General features: G+C 41.8%; 1 protein-coding gene across 1 annotated transcript in view; it reads left to right on the top strand.

Moving 5' to 3' along the window:
• The window catches only part of GRIK3 (glutamate ionotropic receptor kainate type subunit 3), a 1024044-nt gene that overhangs the window by 690511 nt on the left and 308778 nt on the right, over positions 1-24755 (top strand). Inside the window, exon 10 of the mRNA XM_069223872.1 lies at positions 1204-1407. Within this exon, the coding sequence (XP_069079973.1) occupies positions 1204-1407 (204 nt within the window). The remainder of the gene's footprint in view (positions 1-1203; positions 1408-24755) is intronic.

The following is a 24755-nucleotide window of genomic DNA, read 5'->3' as shown; positions in this document are numbered from 1 at the left end:
GGCAGTAGGACTGGGAGTTGAGCTTGACTCCATCCTCAACCCGAAAAGGCCCCACAAGCTCATCTTTGATGATACCAGCCCAAACCAGTACTCCACCTCCACCTTGCTGGCGTCTGAGTCGGACTGGAGCTCTCTGCCCTTTACCAATCCAGCCACGGGCCCATCCATCTGGCCCATCAAGACTCACTCTCATTTCATCAGTCCATAAAACCTTAGAAAAATCAGTCTTGAGATATTTCTTGGCCCAGTCTTGACGTTTCAGCTTGTGTGTCTTGTTCAGTGGTGGTCGTCTTTCAGCCTTTCTTACCTTGGCCATGTCTCTGAGTATTGCACACCTTGTGCTTTTGGGCACTCCAGTGATGTTGCAGCTCTGAAACATGGCCAAACTGGTGGCAAGTGGCATCGTGGCAGCTGCACGCTTGACTTTTCTCAGTTCATGGGCAGTTATTTTGCGCCTTGGTTTTTCCACACGCTTCTTGCGACCCTGTTGACTATTTTGAATGAAACGCTTGATTGTTCGATGATCACGCTTCAGAAGCTTTGCAATTTTAAGAGTGCTGCATCCCTCTGCAAGATATCTCACTATTTTTGACTTTTCTGAGCCTGTCAAGTCCTTCTTTTGACCCATTTTGCCAAAGGAAAGGAAGTTGCCTAATAATTATGCACACCTGATATAGGGTGTTGATGTCATTAGACCACACCCCTTCTCATTACAGAGATGCACATCACCTAATATGCTTAATTGGTAGTAGGCTTTCGAGCCTATACAGCTTGGAGTAAGACAACATGCATAAAGAGGATGATGTGGTCAAAATACTCATTTGCCTAATAATTCTGCACTCCCTGTATATATGACATTTTCTAACTAGGGAAGACTTCTGATCAAGTTAGAGAATGCAAAACATTGGCGACAAAGACTTTTTGTTTATCTCCATTCTGATGAAGTCGCCCATGTAAGAGGCAAAGAGATGCAAAGGAGGGGGCAGATGTTTTTGTGTGCAAGGGTGCAAGTAAAAGTTTAAAAAAAAACACAGAGAAAAAACAATAGGTCTAGTGTGATTCACCTATTGGTGCAGTTCCTTTCAACACTGTAAGTCCTATTAATGTCAAGATAATTGTACGTTCTTCCAAGAAATCACATTTTATTGTTGAATTAATTTTCTAAAATGACCTCAAGCATTTTTTATCACTCTATCTTTGTAGGAAGAGCCCTATGTCATGTTCAGGAGATCAGATAAAGCACTCTTTGGCAATGACCGCTTTGAAGGCTATTGCATTGATCTCTTGAAGGAACTGGCAACGATCCTTGGGTTTTCCTATGAGATTCGGTTGGTAGAAGATGGCCGATATGGATCACAAGATGAAAAGGGCCAGTGGAATGGCATGGTTCGAGAACTCATCGATCATGTGAGTAACATACAATTCACCTTGAAATATAATTCAGTTGTGAGAAACAGTGAGGTTGTTCCTATTTGTAAGGTGGGAGAAAATATAAAATGATTTTAATGTTAGACTGGCACATTCACATCTGACAAGGCTCTCTATAGAACAGATTTTGTAACACAGATAACAGCATGTAAACATTGCAGTGCTTTTTTGATTTTATATGGAGATATCGATATTTTACAGAGGTTAAACACTCTTCATTGTTAAACAGTGATATATTTTTTGCATCGTGTTTTCATCTGCTAATCCATGGCCTCGCAAAACCTACTACTGTGTGCTTGTTTCTACTTCTAAGAGATTAGGGGACAATGCTTCATTATCACTAATATAGTCAACCACTTCTGATGCACCTAAGAAGAGGTTGTCTGATACAATATGACAGCATTTAACTCCTCTTTGTGCCTCAGTTACCTTCTAACACAAGTTCGGGGGCTTTGGAAGAAAGGATGCTATTCACTGAAAAGAGTTGGATTTAAATCTGACATATATATTGCCAGACATCCATTGACGTTGTCATCATCAGTAAGTGACAGGTGATTGGAATCACCAACCAAGACTCTAAAACAGCTGTCAACCTCAAACTAACAGTGATTTCCAAATAGGGAAAGGGTTTTTGGCACAGTTGCTTGCGCCTGTCATACCGATACATCAGTCGCCTTCAAGTGCTCCTTGTAGAGCCGTTACCTTGAGGGGGTGTTCAACTTAGGTCCAGGAAAGCTGGATCAATTCCAGATTTTCAAAAATTCCTTGAACCAATTTTTTCTCGGTACTTGTTGAGGGGATGCATGCTGACTAATAAGCTTTCATAGAGATAATGAAAATATTTAAACGATTGACTATTGGCTTATGCCACGAGGAAAAAATGCTGCCACTTTTGAAGGACTTGTGCACTTTTTATACTTTAAAAATAACGAAAAATTAATTATTTGCATTTTTGCACTCCAAATGGCTGTGTGTAATCGTTTCCCTAGTACTGAATGCTTGGTTTATGGGGATTTGAAAAAATGGGCCTCGGCTGCAGTGTCTTGTGATTATGCGTCTAAAGGATGACAACACATCACTTATGAAACAAAGGCTCCTTTGTCAAAGACTTTAAATCTAGGAAGGGCATGTACAATGTGATTAATGGAGTAGAATATTCTTTTAAGGCTCTATATGTGCACAAGCAGAATAGTTGGTAGGAGCTTTGCCTGTAATGCATTTAGGGGCTATGTAGGGCACCTTAAACAGCATTCACTCCAATGCAGGTGCCCAAAGCAGGGCTAATCCTGAAGGGGGGTTGCCCCTTTTCAGACTCCAAACCCAATGTGATTCTATATCCTAAATTAAAGACTATCTGGTTGGAGGCATGGAAAGGATGATGAAAATCAATTAAATTGTTGTCCTCATACCTTGCCCCATGGTATGGTTATGATGAATCAAAGCTCTTCCTCTTTCAGTTGAAAAACTGGAAAAGACTGTCATACACAGTATTTGAGGGTGCACTCACCTGATGGGTTCCTTGATGAGGTATTGGCAACATACTTAAGCCAAGTACTTTTATACATTTTGAGTGTTACAAGGTGAAAAGGGGTGCGTTTTCATGTTTAGCAGGCAGTAGAAACTGAATTGACGCTTCACGCAGCAAGTTTTGGCAGACACGACATCTAGGGTACAAGAAAATAATGCAATTTGTACAGAATCAGGTGATTTGTCTAAGGGAAGAAGCTGGGGTTCAGATCCAGGTCTCCTGGGTCCGTTACTCTGAGGCCTTAGCAATATGTTTTGCATTATCAATCCTTGCAATTCAAACATTCATGTCCACTTATACCAATGTTATCAGTGTATAGGAGCATAAATATATAGTAGGTAATGCATTTTCGTGAGTAAAGAGAGAACTAGTTTCGTAATTGAACCCTTTAACTGCATAGCTAGAAGCGGTCGAAGCCCTGCTGTCCTATTACAACGTGTTCTCTTCGGATCATAGTTTAGTGTTTTGTGTGAGGAAATTATTTTAGAGCTGTAATGGTTTCAAAACTAGTGTTTGATAGGACGTTGTTGACAGATTTTTATCTGAGTGTTGCAGCCATTCATGTATGATACTGAAGGCATTTTGAATGTCAAGGAAAAAAAAATACAGTTTGCAGATAGTAATTTGTTGTAAAAAACATTATAAGCAGTTCACAATGTTTACCACACAGCCATGTCCCTTCTCTGATAATGGCTCTTAATTTTCAGAGAAATGTAAATTAGAAAATGGTGGGACTTCTTCATTCTGCTCTGTCACCTTCCTTTCACACACACCCTGGTTCCGACAAAAAGAAACGGTGACATTAGAATTTAACGATAACACCTTACCACAGTAGAGCAGAGGTTCATTTGCTTATTAAAGATGACTACTGATGTCACAGCTACACTGTAGAAAGAACGATAGAGACGCGTTTTTATTCATATATTTCTAGCATCCATCTTTTGCTTGGTATATTGTGTGAATGTTTGCATTTTCCATGGCACATTCAATCATCACAACTGAGGGTGGACGTGCTAATGCGAGGTACACCTGCACAGTACGCCTGCAGCTTACACAGCTTTGTATGTGGACGGTAAGACCTGTTTCCATCTAAAGACCTAGCCTTTGTCAGACTCGAACACCATTGTGCAGATGAAACACAGCATTGACAGGCTGATTAAGGAAGCCTGTGAAACAAGGCCCTTGGGTCTGCTGGCCAATCACGGAATGAAGAAATGTTTTCACAGTGCAAGGACTTCATGTTTTTTTTGCTTTTTTTATTTTCTTTAAAAAAACAACTATATCTCACTTGTTAATCTAGCTAACAAAAAGCTTGGTGGAAGATGAGAGTGTCTAGTCCGTCCAGTCACCCGACCATCCTTCAAAACTTAGATATGTATTTTATTTATAGAAAAGTGACGGGGAAGTAGAGTCAACGTCCAAAAGTGGAGCTGTCACGGAAAATCCACGATGTCCTATCATCCTGTGCATGGAGGCACCAGCGTTAAATGAGGGAGGTTGTTCTATACTAAAGTTAAACCTGGGATGATACAACAGGGTAGCAAAGGCCATTTATTCCACTGGACATTTTCTGGGTGGGCTGGAGCCCATGGAGGCTGATCCGGAACCCCAGGGTCGCTGCGGGTGCCGCTGTCACTTTTCTCATCTCCGGAGGGTAACTGCAGCAGGTTGGCGGGGGGCTTCAAGAGAGCGAGGAATGGGGGTAGCGGGAAGACATAAAGAGAGCAGCGAGAAGGAGAGATGAAGAACGGATGGGTGGGAAAAGAAAGATTGCACAAGGAGACAAAGAGAGCGAGGCGGGTGTGAGTATTTTTTCCAGGGCTGCTTTTGATTACCCAGTCCGACTCTGAGACACATCCCTTTATGTTTCAATTATATTTGACATGGAGCCAGCGGCAATGGCGCTTTAAGTAGGGATGCAGCAGGTGCTTTAGAACCCCCAGACTTGTAAATGCCACAGAAGGATAATGGACAATAAAGACACCTCCTGGAGAGTTTTCCACGCAGCAGCCACCTTTTGTTTCTGAATTATAGTTACATTGGGAGCAGAGAAAGAAAAGACACAGATTTTTCTTTTGTTCTGTAAATCTGCATTTACATTCGTCTATCTGCAATGCGATGGCATTTTCAACGGAAAGGGAGAAAGGGGAAGGCAGTGCTTAATTTGTAAAAAAAAAAAAATAATAATAATAATAATTGCCAGGGCCCTTGCCAAGATGTCACTGCAGTTTGCACCACCCATTGCCCCCCCTTGCGCTGCCAATGACAGAACCATCAGACTTTAAATATACAATAAAAATGAAATGACTAATACATGCCAGCCAAGCTATTCTTATAGCTTTGGGATGCAGGTATTAGTTATTTGAATGCATATTTAATTATTAAACAACTGTTGTTGTGCTCCTCACAAAATTAGGCAAACATCATCATGTGGCAGGCTGCCATACGGGCCGGTGTTGACAATATAGTGCCAGTGCCGAGCACCAGAAGCCACCGGCTCAAATTAAACACTGGGAGGAGGCACTTGAACAAACTGAGAAACATGAATTTTACTTTTGGATGACACACACAAAGTTAAAACTATGATCTATTAATAATCTTTTATAAATTAAAATTGATACATTGCAGACCTGCAGTTTACATAATGTAGGGCAGTGATGTCTTCTCTTAGCTATTGTGTTTTATGTAACTCTTTCATGTGAGGAACTCGATGTTCTTTTTAAAGTTAGGTTGCAGCATTGTCTGTTGCATTCGTTTACTCTTTCATATCCTATGCTACTTAAATATATCAGAATTCCATTTGGGTTACAAGTCTCTTTTTAGGGTTGGAGGTATTTTGGGATAGGAATAATAGGTACTTAACCAGCTGAATAACTATTCAATCAAATGCTCATTACATGCCAGCTGAGAGCTCACTCCTGGTCTCCCATCTGGATTTACTGACTACTTTTTAACACACTTTATACTTTCCTCATACACATTAACAAACACACATGTACATATTAGTTTTTGCTCATTAACTCGTTCAAAATTCCAGTGATTTTAGTGAGATGACACCACTGGCCAGCAACCCCACTTTGAAAAGTGTCCCAGCACCACTGCTCGAATGTCCAAGGGCCATTGGGGAACTACCTAGACCACCCAAATCAGCAAGGGAAATTGGCTAGATGAGATGACATGGAGTGGAAACAGAAACAAACGCAGTAATAGACATCATGGCTGAGAATGGGGTCTGTAATGAAGTGGGTAAGGGGACAGTGTGAGGAGCAGATATGCTGAAGCGGGCATGTAAAGAAAATTATCTAATGATCAGTGGCAGAAGCAGAAGTGTCAATGCTAATAAATGGGGCTGTGTCAAGTGGAGCATGTACAGAAGGGGGAATTCTCTGGCTCTTAGTATGAACTCTAGCCCAGTTGAAGGAGATTGTTGATCATGACTGTTATTCCACAGGAGACAGACCCCCTTTAAGATTTAAATATTTAATGGGCACATGACTCAAGATTTGGTTAAGCAAGGCATTCGCACGCAAGGCATTTACACGAAGGGAGATTCATTGATTACTCCACCACGCCCTCCACCATGTGTCTATAACCCTGAAAAATTATGATTGGAGTTCTGATGTAGTGGTTTGATGTGCCAGCATGCCAGCACAGGTGAGGGGATGGTTGTTGTTGCTATTTCCATTGTTTTCCGGTTAGTTTTCTTGAGCGGTATGATAGCACAGTGACTTATAGCATCTGAATCAGAAATGACATAGGTTCACAGTGCTATCCCATTCAGCTTTTTATTGTTGTGTATATTAAAAAGTGAGGACCTTTGATATGATGAAAAATAACACGTTACTGCAACAATGTACATCACCAAGACTGCTGCAGCAGCTATTTGATGAAAATAACATAACACAAAGCCACCTATACCCTATGACATTTTACCATTCATCGCATTCCACCATACACTATCGCACCACACTACATCAAACCAGTCAACACAACATCACACTACCCAGCACTACATCACATCATACCGTTCCGCATATTCATAAAATGACGCCTGCACACTAGTACATCACATGGCACCCCAATACAAGACAACATAAAACACACAGTCATGTACAAACCCCTTCACATCTCTTCTTCCGTCAAAAAACACATCATGTCAAAGCACAACAAAGCATACCACAGTTCTCCTTTGCATACCACACTTAACCATATCATTCCGTATATAAGATTACAACATATATCAAACAGGACAACACCACAGATCAACAGACAAACACAGCACAGCCTACAAACTAACCTTATCACACCATATCACATCCCACCATGGAACACCACACCACATACTACTATTCCAAAGATATCGCTCTATACCATAACATATAACTAAACAAACTGCCATCCTATAACATAACACATTGCATGACAATGCACCATATATTATTATACTACACTACTATACCACATCAGGCCAATGCTTATAATACCTTACCATGTCATAACTAATATATCCACTCAGACTATCCATTATCGTATTGTACCACAGCACTCACTGCTTTATTTTAAACCAGCACACTACAGCATCCAACAAAAATCACACTGCAGCAAACAAACAAAACATGCTACACCGTTACACAATGCAAGATTTCAATCTTTTTTAATCTGTTAACCTTTGAATCAGACAAATACCCCATCCAAAGTCCAATTTGGTCCCATAGCAGTAGTGAAAAATGACATTAGCGTTTTTTCATTACCAGGATATGTATAACCTAAAAGTACATGTCCAACCTTTTAAAAAACACTTCACCCTCCCCTCTTTGCTGTACCGGGCCTACCCCAGGTGTGACTTAAATGTATGAAAAAGGAAGGGTTGGGCTTGCAAAATGATTTATTTTGCTAGGTCGAAATGGCAGTTTTAAAGCAGCACACACAAACTGCAGTGGGAGGCCTGAGACATGTTTAAAGAGCTACTTAAGTGAGTGGCATGATAAGCGCTGCAGAGCCAATTGTAGCATTTAATTTACTGGCCCTGGGTACAAAGAGTACCACTTTACTAGGGATTTCTAAGTAAATTAAATATGGCAATGGGGGCTAAGTCAATGTTACAATGTTTTAAAGAGTGGGTACATGCACTTTAGCACTGATTAGCAGAGGTGAAGTATGCAGAGCCCTAAGGGCAGCAAAAGATCAGCGAAAACGGAGAAGGAAGGCAAAAGTTTTGGGCTGACAGGTCTTACAGAGGAAATCCAGTTCTTGCTCCTATCCAAATCCACCACTACTCCTACAAAATCCATACCTATCAGGCTTGTCATAAGTGACATATATTTCAGACCATAACACACATCCTGAAACAACTCCATTGGGTTCGTCTTGAAGCATGGATTAAATTCAAGATTGCATGCATAACAAATCTGTACATGTTGGTTCTTCCTCGATGGAAAACATGCATCTCACAAGCAGAAAAGAAACTATAAGGAGCAATCACATACTCTTGAAATATTGAAATCCAGGTGTGCTTGAGTAACTAAGGACTGCCTACGTACCTATCCTTTAATATTTTATTTATGTTTTTCCACCTCTTTTCTGTTATATTTGAATATGCTTATGTAAATCGCTCATTTCTCTATGTTAGTTGCAAACATGTTACATATACTGCACTATCGGTATCTACGTTCTACATATTGCAAATACACAAAGAAATAGATAAATAAATAAATAAATCACATCACTCCAAACTATTGACCTCCATTCCACAACCTGCTACTGCCCTCCACATGAATCCTAATGTACCACACTGTATTCCTCACACCTTATAACATTAGCCACTGCACTACAACACACCAAATAAGGGCACACAATGCAGCATCATACAACACATTCCCACTTAGATCTTCAAAAAAACATTATTCCAAGCTGTCAAACGACTTTCACAATATCCATCATTATGACTCTCCACAGCAAACCTTGCAACACTATACCATAGCCCATCACAATAAACAATAGCCTGTGATACTGCACCTCACCATCTGACCCCACATCACACCATACAACATCTCAGTCTTCAACAATGGTCAGAGAAAAAAACAGAATAAAAAACAGAGGGATTGTGTGTCCAGAAATGGTGGAAAATGCAGGATAAGCAGACCAGCTACAAGTATATGGAAACAAGGAAATAAACACCTATCATCAATGTTTCTATTAGAACCTAGAAGTAAGCAAATCTCCTCACATAAATACTAACATCTCTATCATAAAAGGTTTATGAGGGAGCAGTATCTGTACACAATATTCATATTCAAAGTTACACACAATGTATTCTATTTATTTTTAAATGAATATTTGTTACTTACAAAAATTAAAAACAATTTCACATTCATTTCTTTTTTGCCCCATACCTCATAATGTTAGTTTTCAAGCAAGCAATGACCATGTCAGTATGCCTGGCTTTTAAATAAAAGTGCAGTTTCAGTAATTCATCCTACATGTGCTCAATCGTTCACTGTTTAATTTGTGCTTCCATTCTTCCAATCACTCCATTCACCTAATTACACAACCGCGATAAAACACACACACACACAGACCCACTCAGCAACATGTGTAAGATAAAGTAAAAGAATAAAAGTAGAAAAAACAAAGCAAGCCTGAGTCTAAACCTGGCAGGATCATTCTTGCGAGAACAAATAAAATTGAATAGAACAGTGGGTGACTGTATTGTAATGGTATTATGCATAGTGACTTGTTTTAACATTCCAGCTTGGCTGCCAAATTTAGAGTTATTGTGTTAATGATCTTGGAATAGTAAAACAATAATAAATTATGAACAATACCAATCTGTGATGGCTGTGTTGATCGAATGAAGATTTACCTTAAAAAACAGAAAAAAGGAGGCCAAGAGGCATTTGGCAAAACATAATTAAACATTATAGCTGGGAGAGCAGTTACAGAACTGGGTCTGAGGACTGTCTCTTAGTGTAGTCATTAGGAGTGATATTTTATGCACTTTTTTATATACAATAAAACACTTCTACAATTCCTTGTGAGGTGAAGAATGCAAACAGTTGTCATAGAGTCATAGTCATAAATAAGGTCCTGAGAACAAATGCAGGTGGGCTGCGACCTTGCATGGACACAATGTGGGCCAGCAAGTATGTGTCCAGATGTCCGGCCTCAGGGGTGTGTGGTTGCTATGCGTGCTGTGTTCTGATTGGTAAAGTGATCCTAACTACATGTGGCACCTAACTTTATTATGTTTTTGGGAATGCACGCATCCCTTTGGCCAAGTGTGTTTTATTGGGACCAGTATCCTGGGACCCTTTGTGGTGTTGCTGCATCTATCTGTGGGATTTAATCTAGTTTTCTTGTTTGCGCAGTTGTCTGCTTGCTACACGCCACCCCACCTGTGAACTCTCAATCTTTAGCCAATGGCCTACGTCTCAGAGCCTGCCTGACCACATATCTTAGTATCGGGGTTGATGGTTCACAACAGGGAAATTAAGTAATTGTGACGCAACTTCTTTCTTATATCTGAATGTACATTTTGTGCATCAACATCAACTATTCCAATAGTAACAGTTGCATGGTTTAGAATCAGTGGCCTCATGGTATGTTCTGAAAAGTAGTGGCCCACAGTGGCAAGCACTATCTGGGGTGGAACAGGCCATGCTAAAAAGCTCTGAAAAATAAATAGGTACATCATTAGCTGACATACATTTGGCTTTGTCTGTCCTTGTTTTGTTTTCTCATGGTTTTTCCACAATGCTATTGATGGAGATGCTGTGAGATCCTCATCCGTAAACATATAGGATGAAAGCCAACATATTTATGGTCTCAAAAAGCACATATTGCCTAGTAGCCCCTTCATTAAAGGGAACTGCTTTTTACGCGAATGAGCTCCATGTGAAAAGTAAAAATGCTGTCACTTATTTTAACCAGTAGCTAAACTGGGCTAATCCATTGCCCTATGCTGTATACTGAATTGGGTAGAAAAGAAATGTGAAATGCATCAGACCAATGGACGAAGAAGTTTGTCTCCAAGCTCCAATAAGTGAAGTATAATACACATATAAAGTAGTAAAATCAAAAGGTCTTGGCTAACACCAGCTCTGAGAAAAAATAAAATAAAAAGAGGAGAAGGAAAGAAGTTTCCAGCAGACATATACATGTGATCAGACAAGTGCTGTCACTTATAGTGCATTAAAGCCAAATGTCTGAAGTGGGTTGACCCATGGTTCCGTTATGTAGGTTATGTATATTATTATGAATGGCCCAATTCTGTTTGCTATCAAGGATGGAAGCAGAGTGCTTCACGTATTAAATCTATCGTGCTGTGTCATTTATCTGATCACATATACACATCTCTCTGAAAAAGAGTGAGTGTCAGTGTCATGGCTGGTGGCCCAGTCCTTTAATTTTCCAGTTTATCCTTTACAGGGCGTCTGTCTTTACTTTCCTTCTTCTAATTTTATTTTCATTTATATTACAACTAAGCCTGTCAGACTATACAAGGATATTCTAACAAGAATTATTACGCTGCAAACTGTCTGCCTCCTGGGTTGTGAAAGAGGTAATGAACACCAAAATGCTTGTCTGCAGTCTGTTACATATACTACAACTTTAGTGCAGTATATGTAACATATTTGCAACTACCATAGAGATATGAGCGGTACCAAACCACCGTTAAAGACCTCTTGGCTTTAACTTAAGCATTCCATAATCAATAAATTAAGCTTATTGTCATTGTCACAACTTTTCATAAAAAATAGATGAGGCCTATGGCACATGAGATAACTTTTTCCACTGAGCCAAACAACCCAATAACATAATTGTTGTCTTGTCATCTAAACTGTATCAAGCCTCCTCTATTGAGCATAGGGTTTCCCATAAGGCAACCATCCTGCATAGAGTAAAACAATTAAAAATATGTACAAGCTCACAGTTGACAAAATAATACAAAAGCCCTTCTAAAATGGTCTATTAAGGTTTATCATATTGCAAATATTCTGTCCCTGCAGTGTGTATGAGTTGGTAACCAATAACAAAATCTTTGGCTTCTGTTACAATCTGAGAGATTCCATTTTACAGTACGGGACTGTACATGTCCTGCTTCATTTTCACTATCCCATTTTAAGATTTTTCAAAGTAGTATTTATTTACTTCTCTATTGTAGACAGTTGCTTCAAAGAGTGGAAAACAAAATCATATACATGCAGATTTAACTCATGGGTTTACTAGTGGTCCTTCTTTATATAGTTTGTCTATCATATTATCGTATCATAAAATCACTTAACAATTAGAACGCAAAAGAAGAAACACGGATATTGTTTTACCAAGTGTTATTCTAAATGGTCCAGTCTGAGACCTTTGAAGATTCCCCCCTCACCCACTTCAACATTTGATGGAAACATAGGAGGAGACAGAAATCTAATCATCCACTTGTAATCCCTGGAAGACAAACAACGTTGTCCTATCTCCTGTTGTGAGACATAACTCACTAGGACATTCTGCATTAACCTATCCTCCCACCACACACACAGAGCATGAATGGTTACATGGTCAACAGAGACAGATATATGTGATCACTTCTTGATGTAAACTGGCATGTCAAGGGGAGGCAGAACAGGATACACTTACAGGCCAATTGTAAAACTCATTTACTATCTACCTTCACAAGTGTTACTGTGCTGTAGCCAGTAGTGTTTGTAGGAAGGAGGACCTGCAGGTAGGTCTATGAATACATTTATTTATCTATAGTCTTGCTAATAATTGGTGTCTATGTTCACAGAGACTTTGACTTCATAGAAGGGATGAGGAAGGTCACTGATGACATGAATCATTTAACATTAAATTAATAGGGGGATAAGCCTTTAAAGCTTTTGTGCAGATGGCCCGTTATTCTCCCATGAAGATGTATGGCCAGTCCTCTCTTCCCCAACTCTATAGCTGTGACTGCCCCAATTCCCAAGTGGAAATTGTTACATTAGGTGTCACCACATATAGCAGATATAGCAAAGAACATCCCAGCTAGGCAATGTTTTGCAATTATTATTAGTATGTCTTTTGTTTTAATTTGGTGCCGTTAAGCAACCTTTTGAATGGTAGTCACTTTTAAAATGTTTCTCCTAGACATTTTCAGTGGGGACTTCCTCTACATGTATATAGTTGAATTTTGAAGATATTATTACATTTACCATGGTCTCTTTGACAAGAAAATAATTTACCTAATTGTGGATTCTGAAATAGGCAATTATTTCAAAAGTTAGAATATTTAGCATAACACACATTTTGCTTGTGACCTAGAGCGTAATGAGATTTTTTTGTGTATAGTTTAATTCTTAACACCCTATTTAATTTAATATATATTAATTGTGTTTTGTACAGGCCTTTCATTCACTTAAGACTGGTAGAGATGGAACAATATCATTTGGTGACTTTATATACTGAAATTGAATCTCAAATGTAGTTTGTACTCTTCTAGATGTTAGTACATTTTTGCTGGCCTGTAGCCAGTCTTGTAACTACAGTCCATAGTTCCTTAAATTTTCTAATTTTAAAGCTGTAACAGCTTCATTGGTATTATTACAATAACTGAGGCAAACTGAGTGATACGAAGTTTAGCAATAGTTTACAGGACTACCTCTCCCAGAAAGTGCTATTTCTTGCAGTATTGTATGTTTTGGAAAGCCTAGCAATACAGCTGCTACAAGGGAAGCACAAAGAAATGTATAGAACGTTTCCTAAAAACTTTGTTTCTGTATTTAAAATAAAAGGAATTTTTAGCCACTTCAATCAGCGTAGATCTTTAAATGAGTTGAAGGTCTGTTTGTATTGAGAGCAATTTCCTATGGCAAAAAAGCAATTCCAAGTTATTAGAAATTATATTGTCATTCATAGACACTTTGTTTTTTTTATAGTGTTTTGTGAAGCAATAACTTTCCATCTTGCGGGTGTTTCAAAGCACCATGAGGCATTTAGAAAAAGGCTATAACAAAACTCAGATGCTTATAGTTAACAGAATGAGCATAATGTCTGACACTGTATTAACTGGCAGGTGATTTGAGGATATTTATCCTTTGGAAGAAGTGGTTTCTTTTTTATTAACATTTGTTTAAAATGCATGAACAAGACCCAGTGGTTGGTACAGTGCTTTACATACCAGTAGCAAGTAAGATGTGGAGGATTGTTGAATCTAAGAGAGGCTTGCTGATTGGCAGCAGGATAATTCAGCCTTGTTTATGGGAACTGGTGAGAGGAATGTTCAGTACCTCAGTCTTCTCCAAGTCTAGAGTCCGTATGCTTACAGAAAGCTGGCAGTTATTGCAGTAAACCAGAGGACATAACTAACAAGTGACAATTTTCTCACCTGGCTGCTAAGCAACAGTCTGACAGAGAATAATAATAAACATTAAAATTTGAACTCAATCTTGAATAATGGTTTTATCCGCAAGCCTTATAATGTTTGGATTAGGATGCTATTATAGCTGCTCAGTAGAGGGGAGGCCATTACCTACCTCTTATAAGGCACATGCATATCACACTGAAGATCCCCAAAAAAACAAAGTTTAAGGTGTATTTGCTTGTGCACAGCATTCCTGCAGTCAGCCTCAAACATACCTGTGAGTAATATTTCCGTATCTCAGACTGGAACTTCCTTGCATTTCTCATTTCCTCCTGCATTCATATCTACTTATAAAGGTAACTCCTGCTTTGTGTGACAATTTAATCTTGACAGAATTCATGTGTAAGACCTCTAAAGCATCAGGGTTAATGTCTTGAATTCTTCCATTATTACTAATAAACTATGGTACATATTCATCCTTATCTGGTGATTGACTGTAATTTAGCAGTATTAAAAACCTTACATTTATACACTTTCTCAATATGTTTTAATAAGACTGAACAGATTGAATAGTGAAGATAAGAAAATGGATATCCAGAGTATCCATATTCGAGTATTATAGATTTATAGCGAAATAATGGTACCATTAATGTTTGAACTATATAACAAATTCTGGAATTAATGAGGTTGTCCCTGTTTCTTGATACTTGTAGTTTGTAGCTGTAGGAAACTCAGAGATCGGATAGTAGAGAACACTGTACATGATACTAAATTCCTAATGTGCACAACAGTAAACTCCATTTCATGTGCTTCTTAGTATTACCAGTCACTCATGATAGTTGATGCATTCAACTGTAGGGTGCATGCATCAAACACAATCGTAAATACATTAAGAATGCTCATCAGAGTGTGCAACATATTGGTTTATACATCAAACTCAGCGATGTGTGCTTTTTAAACTTGATGGATGACATATTTCTCTTAATTGCTTATTGCTTGAACTTGAGGATTAATGCAATTAACCTGATAAATGATGCCTAAATCTAATTGAGTAATGTCTCAGATTCGATGGTTTAAGGTGTATACTCACAGGTCAATATTTTAAACTGAGAGCTGTTGAGCTTAACTTAATGATTGAGGCCCTAAACCTATGTCTGATGTGCCGAACTCAGTGGGCGATGTATTCTTGGTGGATTCATTGACTTCATCAGATGACACATAGAACTTATTCTTAACCTATTAATAGAGATCAATCTGTGATGCAGTGATCTCTGTTGACAATGCAATCAAATATGCAGAGGCTGTAGAGAACAGATAATACAGCAAATTTATAGGAGACAGCAGTAAGCTCAGTAGCATTACACACTGAACTTATTAAATTGTGTTCAAACCCATTTAGCAGAATTTTCAAAGTGGTATCTGTTGTGCTGCACACAGAAGGTGATGTGTTTGTCTCTTGGTAGATGTATTATACTCAACCAACTCTGCAAATTCTTGGCAATCCCTTTTCTAGCTACACCTCTTGAATAAATAATATAATTTAAACTGAGGTCCATTCAGCTCCATTTTTCACCATGGACTGAAATGAAATAAAATTCTTCCATTTCAAAATAATCCCCACAAGAAAAGGTACCACTGCTCTCTATCACTTGAGTGTGCCATGTATATCTTGTTTTCCTTACAGAAAATATATTTGAAAGGGGCTATGCTAATACACTAATACCCTCCAAGACATTCCAAGGGTCTCCATACAAACCTCACTTATATTATGTGCAGCACTACAAACTTTCTCTTAATTTAAAGGTTTGGACTCTTCCGACTTAAGCAATGCTTATGCATTCATGTCGTCCAATGGATCTAGGTGCTATAAAATGCGGGCCATTATATCTTCTCCATACTTCAGTATTCATGTCTCCATTTCTTTTAAAAGCTCCATGAAATCCTTCAGAAGGCCTTTCAAAGGGCTGCAAATCATTTAAAATTCAATGGCATACTTATCAACTCCTGTAGTTCAAAAAATGGTTTCTCTATTTCCCTTTTCTCCTATTGTTCCTTCTCAGAAATATCACATCTTCTGTCCCTCCACATAGCTCAAGAACCTTACATTAGTAACCCCTTATTTAGCACCTGCAACAGCTTCTCCTTTGTCTGACTCTGACACCCATTATAGCATGGTCATTCTTGTATAAAACGTCATAGCAAACAAATAAAGACCAATAATGCGTTGATATCAACAGATAATGCATTGGATTCTGAAGGTGATGCACTGCACTGAATGAATGTTGCTATGAACTCAATGGCTGATGTATTAAAGTTAACAAATGATGCGTTAAATTTACTAGTTTATCTTGAAACAATGTTTTAAATTAGGGGAGTACAAAATTTCGGCAAAATTAAATGACATTACATGTAATTAGGCAAAATGCAAATGTGTTTTTTCACCCTAAAAAACAAAACAACAGCACTCTGAATAACAACAGCTCACTTCTGCTTTTGTTGTTCCTGTGTTTTGCATTACATTTCTATGGCCAATGATGCAGAATTACACAGAGTGGCATAATGGCGTATTTTCAGGAATTGTGCCTAAGAAGCTTAAAGCAGATGTACAAAAATTATATAAACTATGATGTTGTATCTTACATTTTGAATTGATTATATCTTCCTCTCTTGGTTGATATTTTAAACCAAATTGACAAGGTAATGAAATAAATAGAAGATGATTCTAAACTCTGTATTTAACCTGCAGTCTTAACTCCCTTCCTAATTTTCTCTAGTTTTCCTGGTATTAGTCCTCTTATGCCTGTCTCACTGAACTTTGACTACTCACTTTTATTAAATGTTAAATTTGATCAAATCATTTTGTATTCATACTTAATTATTGTGTCTTGTTCTGTAGCTAAGGTTTGGGTTCCTCGATTAACACATAGACTTAGGTCCTTATTTATAGTTTAGTAGACGGGATCCTCCATCAAAACATGCTGTGCTACAAAATGAAATAGTCTGTAATGCACTTTTAATATGGTGAACTGGACAGCCACCATATGGGTGATTGGGCATACTATCCACCAATCATCAAATAAGTCGTTTTCTGAACGAAAGTATGGGACAATGGAAGACAAACTTAAGCAGAGGTTTTGATTAAAGTATGCAGCAGTTCATGTAAACTGTGTCATTAAAAGCAAATTATCTAGCAAAATCTCTGGCATTATCCTGTAGGTATTTTGACATTTAGCATGATTTGTTATTGATACAAAGGAGTGATGTGAAAAATGCTTAGATTTCTTTAGAATGACAGTTATATGCATTAAGCTGATTCTATTAATTGTCAACTGATTAATTTGCTTTGCATGGAAACACATGAATGACACATTGTTAACAGTGCATTTTCTACCTGCCAGAATAAAATGTCATGTGTAAATCATGTGACATACAATGTGATACTATGCAGACAAAAATATATTTATAGATTTCTTATAACAGAATATTTGCCTATTTTAGTCTGTTAGCTAATACAGTATTTCTACTGTATTTTACCTTTCAAATAATGCATTTTGCACTTGCCCCCTGCAGGACTTATTTAAAAAAGTAATGGCCAAGCATATGATAATATACATTTCATACATTATAAATAGAATCACAAAATAGCCAATCAGTGGATAGAAACAGGCCTTGGCCATGAAGATGTGAAAACTGGGTCTATGATATTCACCACAGAGACTGTGACCAAAACCATAAAGGCCATGAGAACTAACAATGCCCTAGGCCCCAACAGTCTCCCCAGTGCCCTCTTCAAGGCTGACTCTGATTTTTGGGATAACATCCTTACTCCTCCCTTTCATTAACATCTTTGAAAGAGCTAAGGTTTCTGAATCATGGAAGGGATTGATCCTTTAACCAATCTAGAAAAAGGGGAGTTACAGGCACATTGTGCTACTGGATGTTGAGGCAAAAACTTAGGTGAAAATCTTCCATGGCAAATTAGAGGCAAATTAGAGCTAAAGTAAATTTCATACCCTTTTACCAAACAGGATTCAGATAACATTCATCCACCATTGACAACATTATCACCCTGTCATACCTAGCACACCACACATCAACACCTTCCAGGCTGTCACTGTTTGCATGCTTTGTGGACTACTATACTACTTTCAACAGCATCAACCTAAATCACGTCTAGACATACCTGGGACATACCCCTACCTTTCTTATACGCATCATCATATTGTACTCAGATACGTGGGTTCACAGCAAGACAGGCACTGACAACTCAGTGACCAATTAAATGTTCGCCACATGGGGCCTTAAGCAAGCCTACATCCTGGATCTTTTGCTGGTAGATCTTGGTACTGCAGGCACAGGATGCGCATTAGCCAGGGCAAAGTGAATTTTACCAAAGATTGGATCCTCCGGGCTGCAGATGATTCAATATGCTGAAGATCTTCTTATATAAGATCTCACAAAAATCGGCCTGCAATGCGCTCTCAACGAGCGTCACCCCCTATAACACAATGAACAAACTGGTGCCAAACCAGATAAAACAAAGGTGATGATTTTTGGTAAGCACAAAAACAAAGAAAACCTAAAGTGAGTTCTTGGCAACCAATTGATCTCCCAAACATCAAAATACAACCATCTTGATGTCTGGTTCATGGACACTCTCAAACTAACCCTCCAGATCAAGCATATTGATGTGAAGAAGCAGGCACTCACATTTGCTTTAAGGAGGCTAAATCAGCAAGTATACTCTCGAACAGCTGTAGCCATACTCTGAGTCACCAGGCAAAGCTAATATCCAGCCTCTCCTACGGCCAACACGCCTAGCCAGGCATTTTTTTCCGTAGCTCAGGATAAGGCGAAAAGAAACACCTTTAAGCAGCTGTTCCAATTTATGAAATACACTGCTTGCTACTTCACACAGAATGTAATCCCCACTCCCAAGACATTGAGTGCAAAGCTGCGCTATTCACATATTTCTGTGCCACACTGTGAATCAAGTCAGATTCCTTAAAGAATGTACTAACCTTGATCTACACTGCTTCAGCCAACCGGAGTCTACATAAGTCGGAAAGGCAGTCTGTGACCTAGTCATCAATCTGGAGAAGCTAACGGCCTTGGATGCCCCATACTCCAGTGTTAGAAATTGGGTTTTTGGTTGGCAGTCAGGTTGCCCTCTGTCCAAGCAAGAACCCTCACTCTAGTCAGGGTAAGTCACACACAATCCAAAATCAGCCTGTGCTCACCCTCCGGTAGCTTGGCACGAGCAGTCAGGCTTAACTTAGAAGGCAATGTGTAAAGCATTTGTGCAATAAATCATACAACACCATAGCATAACACCACAAAAATACACCACACAGTGTTTGGAAAAATATATAATATTTATCTGGGTATCTTCAGGTCAAAACGATCAAAGTTGCAATATGAATTTGTAAAGATATCACTGAAAAGTGATATAAAGTGTCTTAAGTCTTTAGAAAGTAAACAAAGTCTCTTTCAAACACAAAGTACCTGGTTTCTGGTGGAAAATCTCCTCAGAGGGCCACAGGAGAAGAGGTACGTGGAAAACTGGTATGTGCGTCGATTTCTCCTCAGCACACACAGACTTGTGTCGTTATTTTCCACACGGGGAGTCGTGCGTCGTTTTCCGGCGCGCAGACAGTCTCTTTCTGTGGTTCGCGGGGAGTACCAGATGTCCCGGGTCTGTGCGTGGATTTTCCTGCTTGTTTTCCGGCCACACGTCGTTCTGCGGCGCTGTGTTTCTCCTGGGGAGTCGGGCGGCGTTGTCCTTGCGAGGCCGTGCGTCAAAGTTTTGATCTCACGGCAGGCGTCGTGTCGATTTCTCCTGGGAAGTCGGGCGGCGTTGTCCTTGCGAGGCCGTGCGTCAAAGTTTCGATCTCACGGCAGGCGTTGCGTCGATTTCTCCCGGGAAGTCGGGCGGCGTTGTCCTTGCGAGGCCGTGCGTCAAAGTTTCGGTCGTCCCGAAGGCGTCGCGTCGATCAGCGTCAGTGTGCAGCGTTTTTCTTGCCGCTGAACAAGCTGTGCGTTGAAAATTTCGGCGCACCGAGCGTCCAAGAGGAAGAGAGAAGTCTTTTTGGTCCTGAGACTTCAGGAAACAGAAGGCAAGCTCTATCCAAGCCCTTGGAGAGCACTTTTACAGCCAGACAAGAGTTCAGCAAGGCAGCAGGCCAACAGCAAGGCAGCAGTCCTTTGTAGAAAAGCAGACAGGTGAGTCCTTTGAGCAGCCAGGCAGTTCAGCAAGGCAGCAGGCCAACAGCAAGGCAGCAGTCCTTTGTAGAAAAGCAGACAGGTGAGTCCTTTGAGCAGCCAGGCAGTTCTTCTTGGCAGGATGTAGTTTCTGGTTCAGGTTTCTTCTCCAGCAAGTGTCTGATGAGGTAGGGCAGAGGCCCTGTTTTATACTAAGTTGTGCCATTGAAGTGGGGGTGACTTCAAAGAGTGTCTAAGAAATGCACCAAGCCCCCTTTCAGTTCAATCCTGTCTGCCAGAGTCCCAGTAGGGGGTGTGGCAGTCCTTTGTGTGAGGGCAGGCCATCCACCCTCCCAGCATAGGAAGATCCATTCAAAATGCAGATGTATGCAAGTGAGGCTGAGTACCCTGTGTTTGGGGTGTGTCTGAGTGAATGCACAAGGAGCTGTCAACTAAACCTAGCCAGACGTGGATTGAAGGGCACAACAAGATTTTAGTGCAAAGAAATGCTCACTTTCTAAAAGTGGCATTTCTAGAATAGTAATATTAAATCCGACTTCACCAGTCAGCAGGACTTTATATTACCATTCTGGCCATACTAAATATGATCTTCCTGCTCCTTTCAGATCAGCAGCTGCCACTTCAACAGTGTATGAGGGCAGCCCCAATGTTAGCCTATGAAGGGAGCAGACCTCACAGTAGTGTAAAAACAAATTTAGGAGTTTTACACTACCAGGACATATAACTACACAGGTACATGTCCTGCCTTTTACCTACACAGCACCCTGCTCTAGGGGTTACCTAGGGCACACATTAGGGATGACTTATATGTAGAAAAAGGGGAGTTCTAGGCTTGGCAAGTACTTTTAAATGCCAAGTCGAAGTGGCAGTGAAACTGCACACACAGGCCTTGCAATGGCAGGCCTGAGACAGGGTTAAGGGGCTACTGAAGTGGGTGGCACAACCAGTGCTGCAGGCCCACTAGCAGCATTTAATCTACAGGCCCTAGGCACATATAGTGCACTCTACTAGGGACTTATAAGTAAATTAAATAGCCAATCATGGATAAACCAATCAATAGTACCATTTACACAGAGAGCATATGCACTTTAGCACTGGTTAGCAGTGGTAAAGTGCCCAGAGGTCAAAAGCCAACAACAACAGGTCAGAAAAAATTGGAGGAAGGAGGCAAAAAGTTTGGGGATGACCCTGTCAAAAAGCCAGGTCCAACATGACCCCCTACCAGCCTAAAGCCAGGGGAGAACCATTACTATCCTGATTTATTTCCCTGTTTGAGGCGACAGAACAAGGACCCAGGCCCACAACAGCAGGGGCATGCTCCAGTTCTTCGCCTTCCTGACTCCAATTGGATCCCTCTGTCCATACTCTCAGGGCCCACTAAGCCAACCCATGGGGAACCTTTCTCCTTACCTGCGGATCCCATCTGTGCAGCACCTAACCTTACTTTGCTCACAGATGTTTCCCAGGAGCAGGATAGTACCACCATGAACAACACAGTGGTGTTGCCCACTCTACCCCCGGGGTGTGACACTTGTCCCCTCCTCAGGGATAACTCTGTCCACCCGGACAGCAAGCAACAGTGGTTACTGACAGCTGCCAGGGATGAGAGCCAGGCCCCAGGCCTCTCAAAGCTCTCCCACCACTGTGGCTGTGGAGAGTGGGGGGCGGTAGCCCCAGGTGCTGGGCACCCTTTAACCACTCTCCCTTCCACCAGGTCAGGGATGACAGCCTGAACCTGGTCCTCCCCTCTGGGGCTCTGTACCCTCCCTCCTGGAGCGGTACCCCCAGAGTCCAACATGGTCAGGATGCTTATAGAAGTCGCCCTGTACCATTCCTCCACCAGTGCAGGGCTGTTAACCTGCAACTGGCCCTCCAACCTGGGGTCTGTACCTTCAGGTTGGACTAGGGCCCGGGGTGAGGCTTCCCTCCCCCTGCCCTCCCTTCTGGGGTCCAGCACCCTCCAACTAGGAGTGGCCTCCTCAGAAGACAACATGGTAGGGGCACTGTTATCAGTAGCCCCTCCCTCCAGGTCTGGGGGACACCCTGAACCTGGTCTTCCAGCCCAGGGTCTGTACCCTCAGACTGGATCACTGCCTGGCAAACCAGGACTTTCTGGGAGGCACCCCTACCTCCCACCAGGTCAGAGTTTAACCTCTGCACCTGACCATTCAACTCAGAGTCACCACCCTGAAGTTGAACAATTGCCTGGCACACCAGGACTTCCTGGAGGGCACACTGACCCTCCACCAGGTCAGAGTTTAACCTCTGAACTTGGCCATCCAACTCAGAGTCACCACCCTGAAGTTGAACAATTGCCTGGCACGCCAGGACTTCCTGGAGGGCACACTGACCCTCCACCAGGTCAGAGTTTAACCTCTGAACCTGGTTCTCCAACCTAGGGTCACCACCCTGAGGCTGGGCAACTCCCTGGCACACCAGGACTTTCTGGGAGGCACACCTACCTCCCACCAGGTCAGTGGTTAACCTCTGAACCTGGTTCTCCAACCCAGGGTCACCACTCTGAGGTTGAACAATTGCCTGGCACACTAGGACTTTCTGGGGGGCACACCTACCCCCCACCAGGTCAGAGTTTAACCTCTGAACCCGGTTATCCAACCCAGAGTCAGCACCCTGAGGTAGGACAACTGCCTGGTACACCAGGACTTTCTGGGGGGCACACCTACCTCCCACCAGGTCAGAGGTTAACCTCTGAACCTGGGTATCCAACCCAGAGTCACCACCCTGAGGTTGAACCATTGCCTGGCATACCAGGACTTTCTGGGGGGCACACCTACCCCCCAACAGGTCAGAGTTTATCCTCTGACCCTGGTTAGCCAACCCAGAGTCACCACCCTGAGGTTGAACCATTGCCTGGCAGGCCAGGACTTCCAGGGAGGCACACCTACCTCCCACCAGGTCAGAGTTTAACCTCTGAGCCTGGTTCCCCAACCCAGGGTCACCACCCTGAGGTTGGGCAATTGCCTGGCACGCCAGGACTTTCTGGGGGGCACACCTACCCCCCACCAGGTCAGAGTTTAACCTCTGAACCTGGTCATCCAACCCAGAGTCAACACCCTGAGGTTGGACAATTGCCTGGCACAGCAGGACTTCTTGGGAGGCACACCTACCCCCCACCAGGTCAGAGTTTAACCTCTGAACCTGGGTATCCAACCCAGAGTCACCACCCTGAGGTTGAATCTTTGCCTGGCATGCCAGGACTTCCTGGGGGGCACTCTCACCCCCCACAAGGGACACACCGTCCCCAAGGGCCACACAAGAGTCTGGTTGGCGCAGGTCTCCCGACCTCTGCCCATCCGGCAGAGTCTGGGTTTCCCCCAAACCAGAAACGGTTTCACCTGGGTCATTCCTGGGGGGCTCTGCTCTCAGAGCTGACCCCTGACTCTCAAGGTCCTCCACTGGGGTCTGCAACCCCCTCTCAACCCTATGTCTGGACTTCTGCACCCCCTCACTAGGAGGGGTACTGCCAGACACCAGAACTGTTGGGATGCTGGCTACAGTCACCCCCCCAAGTTCTTCTGACACTGCGGGGCTTCCCTCAAAAGGTGGCCCTACGGTACAGGCTAGGCTTCCCTCCTGGTGTTCCCTCATGGAACCCTCTAGGGCCTGGGACCTACCTGGGACACTACAATCCTTTCCCACCTCACTCGGTTGGGAACCACCTAGACCACTCCCTCCAGGAGCACCCCCAAATGCCTCTTCAGACTCTCTGGTACTCACCCAGAAGTCTGCCTCCATTGTAAGTTCCCTGGGGTCAGAGAACTCACACTCCACCTGGTGTTGGCGTAGCTCTGGAAAATAAGGACCAGACATACGCTCTCCAGCAATTACATCACTCTGCCCTTCACATGTATTAACCACAGTACCCTTCACCCAACCACCCAGTAACTCAACCTTGGAAAAGCACTCTACCTCACCCTCCTGAGACTGGTGAGACAGTATCTGTCTGTCCCTGACACTCAACCCATACTCTTCTGGGATGTCTCTACACTCTATATCCAGGACGTCCACCAGGGGGGAACCCTTTTTTCTGTCACTCTCTGCTAGAGTCAGTAAAGTGTCCATCCCCCCAGTAGAAATATGACTCCCTGTGCCAGTTCCCCAATCCTTCTCAGGGACCCTGTGCATAACGGGAACTGCCTCATACCCTTGAACCGCCTGGGGTGTGTCAACTCCCTTCTTCAAGTTGGGCACCACATCTCTGGGCTTGTGCCCTTCTTCAGCAGT

Source organism: Pleurodeles waltl, chromosome 3_1 (assembly GCF_031143425.1).
Source record: "Pleurodeles waltl isolate 20211129_DDA chromosome 3_1, aPleWal1.hap1.20221129, whole genome shotgun sequence".
NCBI classification, from domain to species: domain Eukaryota; kingdom Metazoa; phylum Chordata; class Amphibia; order Caudata; family Salamandridae; genus Pleurodeles; species Pleurodeles waltl.
This window is presented reverse-complemented; position numbering and strand designations above follow the sequence as displayed.